The 8677-nt window shown below is 42.4% G+C and overlaps 1 protein-coding gene across 2 annotated transcripts in view; it reads left to right on the top strand.

The window, feature by feature from the left end:
• Positions 1–7886, top strand: part of FBN2 (fibrillin 2) — a 222800-nt gene extending 214914 nt beyond the window's left edge. For both annotated transcript variants that reach the window (XM_086410495.1, XM_086410496.1), the window contains 3 exons: positions 2406–2637; positions 3989–4160; positions 5975–7886. In XM_086410495.1, coding sequence (XP_086266621.1) covers positions 2406–2637; positions 3989–4160; positions 5975–6349 — 779 coding nt within the window. In that variant the 3' untranslated portion in view covers positions 6350–7886. The remainder of the gene's footprint in view (positions 1–2405; positions 2638–3988; positions 4161–5974) is intronic.
• The last annotated feature ends 791 nt before the right edge of the window (positions 7887–8677 follow it).

An 8677-nucleotide genomic window follows, 5' to 3' on the forward strand; every position in this document is an offset into this window, starting at 1 on the left:
CGACTCTGTGCGACCCCATAGACGGCAGCCCACCAGGCTCCCCCGTCCCTGGGATTCTCCAGGCAAGAACACTGCAGTGGGTTGCCATTTCCTTCTCCAATGCATGAAAGTGAAAAGTGAAAGTGAAGTCGCTCAGTCGTGTCCGACCCTCAGTGATCCCATGGACTGCAGCCTACCAGGCTCCTTCATCCATGGGGTTTTCCAGGCAAGAGTACTGGAGTGGGGTGCCATTGCCTTCTCCTGAATATGATTACATCTTAATATATGAAGCTTTGGTTTACTTGGTGTTAGCAACCTCTAGTTCCTTGTATGTTCTTTTCAAAATAATTTGAACATGGTTTAGTGAGACTTGAGTCAGCTCAAAGTATGTTTCAAACCAGAACATATTTTCAAAGTCAGATTACCTACGCCTATAAAATTATGCTATGGCATACATTTATAGGATATAAATATGACGGCTGTCATGGTGCCTCCAGAAGTTTTAACTATATAAAAATGTTCTTGTCAGTGGTATCTTTAAATGCAGTTTATTCAATTAATTGCCTTTCTTGGTAATTTTTCCACTTTAACACAATATCTAATACTATGCTCATGGCAGGATCATTTTGTTAGACTATAACCTAACTCACATTCTCTATCAGGAGAGAAACACCACATATAAAACTAGTGTCAGATTTAATTATAAAAGCAGATGAACCTTTGAGGCAGAATTCCAAGTCTTTGATATATAGAAATAAAATAGCAGTTATATTTATGTCATAAGTAGCAGGTTTGATCCCTGGTCTGGGAAGATCCCCTGGAGGAGGAAATGGCAGCCCACTCCAGTATTCTTGCTGGGAGAACCCCATGGACAGAGGAACCTGGCAGCTACAATCCATGGGGTTGCAAAGAGTTGGACACGACTTAGCAACTGAGCAACAACAGCAAGCTTACTTATTAAGAATTTATTCATATACTTTCTTCCTGTGAAATGAAGGCTGAGAATTTGTCCATATTAGGTAATCATATGGTAATTCATATCCAGTGATTAAGAATGCTGTATTTGGCAGTTTGGTTTAATTCCTAAACTGTACTCATGAGACAGAAATGTGCCTAATAATTTTGGCCTTTTCAACAACCTCTGTACCGTAGTTAATGAAGTATAATTTCCTGTGTGAGAGGCCTTTCCAGCGAGACTCCATGTGCATCCTCCATAATCTCCCCGAGCTACTGCAGATAAGCACTTGGCTCTAACTGCTGTGTCCCAAGGGCACACCTAATTGCAAATGGGCCTGTTTCCCCACGTGAGCTGAAACACGGACTTGTCATGTATTTGGTAAAAACGCTACGCTCTAGTATAGTCACAAGAATCTGAAAGAATTCCATGGACCAGACATGACTGGTGCCCAGGGTGAAATTTGGATGATGATGAAGCCCACAGGGGTCAAGCTGCAGACTAGGTATCAACCAGACAGTTAAGAGCAAAATTGTCATCTCCAAAGCTAAAAGCACAGTCAAACTTTGATTTTGTAAAAATGATAAGAGTAGCTGAAAGTATTAACCTGAAATTATCTTACTGTCAGGCATTTATTGTGTAGCATCAGTCATTAAAAGTAAAACCCATGTCAGCTGATGGCTTGGTGCAGACCCACATCAGAAGGCAAAGTATGTACATGATAGGTTCTCAAGTAGAGTTAAAAGTGTATGAGGTTCAATTAATGTTTATCTCAGTTATTTTCATTTAGGATATTTCGATTTTTTAATATACTTTTCTCTCCATGTATATAATGAATGCTTTGTAAATTGCTAGGAGAATGGATAAAAAATACAGATATAAATTGAGGCTTTTTAAAAATTGAAATATAATTCACATACCATAAAATTCAGCTTTTAAAATGTCCGGTTCAGTGGTTTTTAAGTATATTCTCACAGCAGTGTACCACCATCAGCAACACAACATCTCCACCCCGAAAAGAAGCTCAATACCCCTTAGAAGTCATTCTCCGTTTCTCCCTCCCCACAGCTCCTGGCAACTACTCATCTACTTTCTGTCCTTGTGAGTCTGTCTGAGGCATAGACTTTTGAAGTAACCTTCTGAAAAGTGATTAGAAGAGTTACTCAGTAGTCAGACTGCAAATATCTGTGCCCAAAGGCTGCCAGAGTATTCAGGAAAACCTAGTACAAACATAATATAAAAGCATAGGGAAGCTTTTGTTTAAGCCATAATTTTAGGGGAATTTGTCAGGTCTTGTTTTTGTTTTTTTTTAATATCATATGCTTTGCAAATCAACCATCATGGTAAACATTTAAAAATATGGTTCTAAAGCTACTTCCCCTGTAAAATCATAGATATTTGATACTGGGGCTCTTCTTTGCCCCACTGCCCTCCCCTCCACTTGTAAAAGTCTCTTGCTTTATGTTCTCAGACGAGAATGAATGCTCCAATCCCAATGCCTGTGGCTCTGCTTCCTGCTATAACACCCTGGGAAGCTACAAGTGCGCCTGCCCCTCCGGGTTCTCCTTCGACCAGTTCTCCAGTGCCTGCCACGACGTGAATGAGTGCTCATCTTCCAAGAACCCATGCAATTACGGCTGCTCCAACACAGAAGGGGGCTACCTCTGCGGCTGCCCACCTGGGTACTACAGAGTGGGACAGGGGTAAGACCCTCCACCTCCCCCACACATGGGAAAGTGAGCAGGGTCCAGTGCCTGGCCACCTGGCACTGGGGGAAGGTAAATGGCGATTAAAAGCTGGCTAGGGAAAAGCATTGATCAGAGCATTTAGGTATGGGAGGAAGAAGCTCCAGGAAGGCATGTGGATTCCCTGCTTTGTGGTGAGCATTGGACTCGAACTTGTATATGGGTATCATTCTCTGGTGTTTTACAATGGCCTGAATAAATCCCTTAAGGTCAGAGACAGCAGATGTTTAAAGATACTATGGCTCTTGTGTTATCAAAGACACCTGGGCTAAGAGATACAAATGGAAATGGCTTCGCCCAGTGTCTTACATGAATTTTGGCAGGTACTAGCCCTGTGCTAGTGGCTCAGATGGCTCAGTGGGTAAAGAATCCGCCTGCAATGCAGGAGATGAGGATTCAATCCCGGAGTCAGAAAGCTCTCCTGGAGGAGGGCAAGGCAACCCACTCCGGTATTCTTGCCTGGAGAATCCCATGGACAGAGGAGCCTGGCAGGCTATAGTCCATGGGGTCACAAAGAGTGGAACACGACTGAATGATTAAGCACAGCCCTGTGCTCCATGAGGAAGGAGCTGTCCCTCTCTTTGCTCATCTGGCCTTTTGCTGCACAGAGAGGACATGCCTGGTTGGTGTGACACTGTCTCCACAAGGCTGGGTCCCTTCAGCTAGTCCCCTTTCCCAAGTGCAGCCGTCTCAAGTCCTATCAGCTGAGGTGCTGGCCACCTGCCTCCCTCCTTCACGGAAGCCAGCACTCCACAGCCCAGAAGATGGGAATTTAGGAGTCATCTTCCCCAGAAGGAATAGTGTGTGAGTCAGACACTGAGGGTTGTTGGACTAATATGTCCACCGTGGGTACATAATAATACTTGAAACAGAAATCTTGGTGTAGACAAGGGTCATTTAGTGTCAGCTCGCTAACTCTTTGATTAATCAAAATAGGAGTTCAGCAAGCTCAGTTGGTAAGCAGCAGATGTAGGCTTCAGGTTTTGGAATCAACAGAACTTCTAACACTGAAAATTCTTACTTGACTTTTACCATCTTGATTTAACTACACAGAGTGCTTCAGTCTAATCAGGATTGAAAATTGGGGAAACTTGGGGCTCACTCTTGGAAGAATTTTGCTGTTTAAAATAAAGGAGAATCTCATGCATTAAGTGCTGAAGTAAAGTTACCAAGTCTATTAGGTTTTTATGTTTATGATCTTAGGGTTTGCTTTGTGGGTTTCTTATTTTGGAAAAACCTCTGCTCTACCTCTGGAAAACAATAGAGTTATGATGAAGTCTAACATCAATTTGCATCTTGTTGCAAATAGCCACTGCGTCTCAGGAATGGGATTTAACAAAGGGCAGTACCTATCGATGGATACAGAAGTAGACGAAGAGAATGCTCTGTCCCCGGAAGCGTGTTATGAGTGCAAAATCAACGGCTACTCTAAGAAAGACAACAGACAGAAGAGAAGTATTCATGAACCCAAACACATTGCTGTGAGTAACTTCACTTTATTTTGTCACCAGATTTTTTCCATATGGAGTCACGTACCCTATTGCAGTAAACTTTTATGTAGGTTTCAGCCTCAGTGGAGCTAAACCTCCACCTCGTGAAATTCATCAGCTTAGTTAATGTACAAACTATGGCAGAGACAAGTAAGTTAAAATTAGTGGTGTTTTTAATTCAGAAAGGCCTGGGGGGCTTTAAGATTCATAGTTTCAGACCACATGTTGGCATTTTTGACTTGTGCCAGGAGGTAATAAGATGTCCTTCCAGGAAATAACTACTTTGAAATGATTCAAAAAATGAAATTATTGTGAATCTGTCCAGTTCTGTTGTATACATATATAGTATACTAGGCTGATCTTAATTTTCAGTAGGTAAGCCAACCACATGTCACATTTTGTGACATTTATAAGATAGGTGTTGCTTCCATAAAAGTTTTATCTCCAGATAACTTGTATTTTGTAAGAAGCTGAAGATCTGAATTGCCTGCTGCTGCTGCTGCTGCTATTTCTTTCTGTTTGTAGTATTTAGCACAGTGGTTAAATGGGTCGGCCACAGATTCTTGGTTTTGAATTTATTCCCTGACCCTCTGTACTTACTACCCATGTTACACAGAGCGTATTTACTTAGCCTCTCTCTACCTCAATTTCTTCACCTGTTAAAATGGGAATAAAAATATTTACCTCCAAAGGCTGGCAAGAAGATTAATGGAGCGATTACTGTGAAGCTTCTGAAACGGTGCCTGGCATAAACATTGACGCCCGTTCTCCAAATAATACCCAGTATCTGGAGGTGTTTTCCCCCAGAGATCAGGCAGACCATCTCATCAGTTAGTGCCACTGCAGAATTCCCCATCAAAACACCTAGTCAGCAACTAACTGGCTGGGTGCATTGGGCAACTTGCTTCAGTTTTCTGGGCCTCAGAAATTTATAAGACGAGACTTCTCTAGCCACAAAATCTCTGGTTCTGTTTTATAATCGTACATAGGCCAGCATTACATTTACCTTAAATAGATTAAGGTACCTAGCTGATGTTTAAATATGGCAACTGAGCTATTCATTAAGTAAGCCAAACTACAGATCCAGAAATTCTGCTTGTAAAACCCTCCCGTTGTGATTCTAGGGGGCTGCATGCTGAAGTGGGCACCTCGGTACCACGGTCCCCAAGTTCTTGGCAGGCACCCACTCAAAGCATTGATTTTTTTTGCCCCTGTCTTACTGAAATAGCGTTCTTAAACCTCCTGTACATTTGACAGAGAGAGACTTGGTGTATCTGGGCCCTGCCCCATTGGCTTTTAACCAAAGCTGGTTCAAACCTGAGCCCTGATGACTCTGGAGTTCGCTCCCCCTGCACTGACAGCTCCCAGAAAACACATTCACATGTGGTTTGTAGCCAGAAAATCTACCTGGGCTTTCAGAGTGAAGATCCCTCTAAGCAGAGATAAAACAGCTGCACTTCTCGTTTTAACTCCAACAACAAAAAAATTACCATTGTTTCCTAAATTGTCTCTTGTTTATTAATAAGTATGATATTTCATAAACCCCCCCAAAAAACTTGAAATATGAGTGCCCCCCATCAGCTCAGCCCTGTAACTTTACCTGGACAAGGTGCGGGAACAGTCCTAAAGATTTACAGGGCACACTCGGCGGAAGTGACCTTTTCTCCCAGCCGAGGGTAAGTTGCAAGCAGACAGGCAGAGACAGTATGTCACTGTGGCTGCACCCCTCTGATAGCCGGTTCCTGTAAGTCCTCGGTTTGTGCTGTCAAAGCTCTTCCCACACGGTTTTCCTGCTCTTCTTCCAGGTTAAACAGATCAGCCTGGAGAGCGTCGACATGGACAGCCCGGTGATGATGAAGTTTAACGTCTCCGGCCTTGGTGCGAAGGAGCACATCGTAGAATTCATGCCGGCCATCGAGCCGCTCAACAACCACATCCGCTATGTCATCTCCCAGGGGAATGACGATGGCGTCTTCCGCATCCACCAAAGGAATGGGCTCAGCTACTTGCACACAGCCAAGAGGAAGCTCGTGCCTGGCATGTACACACTGGAAATCACTAGCGTCCCTCTCTACAAGAAAAAGGAGCTTAAGAAACTGGAAGACAGCAATGAAGATGACTACCTCCTAGGGGAGCTGGGGGAGGCTCTCAGAATGAGGCTGCAGATTCAACTCTATTAACCCCTTGCAGACTTGGTTCCAGGCTCAAATCCCTGCACAGCCAGCCTTCAGAAGCCTCTGAGAAATCAATGACTAGTTTTAAAGAGGAAAGAAAAAAAAGACTTTTGTTTCTTTCCTCCCTGTCTCAGACTTCAGAATGTTGACCCTCACAGGGAGGGATAATGTAGACTCTGGTGAGGCCAAAGATTTGAGTACAAAGGCAACCGTGGTTACTGTATTTTTTATATAACTTCACTTTAAAGTATATTAAAAAGCTAAATATTCAAGAGATCAGCATATGGCACTAAATGCACAAAAATAATGTGAGCTTTTTTTTTTTTTTCCTGTTAGCAGTCTGTAACACTTTGGGTATTTTGCTATAGTTGCTAATTAAAAAAATATAGATGTTTATTTATTTTTAATGCAGTAATATATGGAGAAATGAACAAACTATGTAAACAAAAAGGGAAACTCACTCGTTTTTCTTTAGATTTATAAATTTGAGCTATTTCTTTTAGAGGTGCTTTTTAAAAAAAAAAAAAATTTTTCAGTAGATTCAAGAGATGTTTCCTTTGGTTTTCTGCCAGTCGTCCAACTGGTACACATCTGATTATTTTAAAGGCAGCCTCACAGAGCTGAATGGGCAGTAATCAATGTGTCATTAGATCCTATATAAAGGAGATCAAAGCCAGAGGAGCTCACTGTGATGATACTTCACGTCAGCAGACACACCAGGCAACAGAGGATGAAGCACAACCACTGTAGCAAAATACCTTGACTGCTTGTGAGACCAGTAGCATTGCAGGCCAAACCGTACTGTATTTCCTTCTCATAACCTCAAGGAGGCACATGTGCTCCCCACAACACCTCATTCTTACCCAGGGCATGCTGCATACTTGTGGTACTGTAGGCAGCTGAAGAACTGCCGTTCCTTCGGCGAGGAACACCTGGCGTTCTGTAGTGTTTGGTGCTGTCTTAGATTAATGGTGCATTTATTACATTCAAGCTATTTCAGGATTGCCATATGTGCAAACAAACCATGCAGTACAGACAAGGAATATATGTTTTTTTTTTTTAATCCATTTCTTTTTTTTTTTTAGAATTTTCATTAATACTGTAGTTATACACCATATGTCTCGTTTTTATCATAGCCTATTGTGTATGAAAGATGTTTGTACAATGAATTGATGTTTAGTTTGCTTTTAGTCATTTAAAGAGATATTGTACTAGGACGTGCTAGTAAGCGTACGTCCCCGCATTCTTCTCAATCCAGGAACCTGTCCCTGGACCAGTGAGCAAACCTCATATGTGAAATGGCCAAAGCACATGCAGGCTCTGGGTTGTTCCTCTCACACCTGAGCTGACCAAAGATGAGTCACCGGTCATATCCAGTTCGGGACTTTGTTTTGTTTCCTAATAAACTAAAGCAAAACAAACAGTGTACATTTGTAATCAAGTATTTGTGAGGAAAAACTTACGGCTTTTGGTTTTGTTTGTTTTCCGTAGGTCTGTGTATCAAATATGACACTTTTCTTGCAATAAAGCTTATTTTGGGGTAGCTTTGTGGCTGTGAGTTCTATGAGACTGCAACCCCTGTTGTGTCTGTGGGCTGGAGGCTTTGCTTAGAGGGACCTGTATGAAAGTATCAGAAGGAGAGCCAGGCACATTTTTTACAAGAAATCAAGGGACTGCTGTCAAGTCTATGACACAAAACAAGCGGGAGTGTTCAACTGACAATTCACGATTTGAGGTGGTACTCAAACAGAAGGACATAGTCACGGCAGTTCATTGTTCACCTCTGTGTGGACACTAAGGACTACCAGGATGCCCAGGACTCATCATCCTAGAGACCTCAGACTCTGTTGACTTCGTCTTCACCTGTGCTTTGAGTACCATCGTGTTAAAGCACCCAAGATGAAGTGAGACATTCAAAGAATCTCCCTTCTTAGGGTTTCTCTGAACTTGAGTTTTTAAGCAAAAGTATACAGCAGGCATACCACAGGCCAGATGGTACCTTCACCGCAAATAACCCAGAGCTTCCTCTCTCTTGCAGTGTTGCATACTGTCCTCAGTGGACAAGTGTATAGATAGGAGAAGTCGTTTGGCACGGGCTCTCGCCTGATAGCACAGCTGAAATGAGCACAGATAGGTCTCCAAAGTTAATTCAATACAAAGGTTGAGAATGTGTGTGCTGAAATTCTTCATCTGAGGAATCAGAAAACAAGGAAATTCTATGACTGATTTTAATGCTGTTCTTAGCCAACCAGAAATTAAGCTGCATGGAATAAGGGAAGTATTTGCCTTGGGGCATCCTTTAAAACTTAACATGCATCTTCGGTTTCATCTGGC

Source organism: Bos grunniens, chromosome 7 (genome assembly GCF_055505025.1).
Source record: "Bos grunniens cultivar Pamir isolate PY7600 chromosome 7, Bosgru_T2T1.0, whole genome shotgun sequence".
Classification (NCBI taxonomy): Eukaryota; Metazoa; Chordata; class Mammalia; order Artiodactyla; family Bovidae; genus Bos; species Bos grunniens.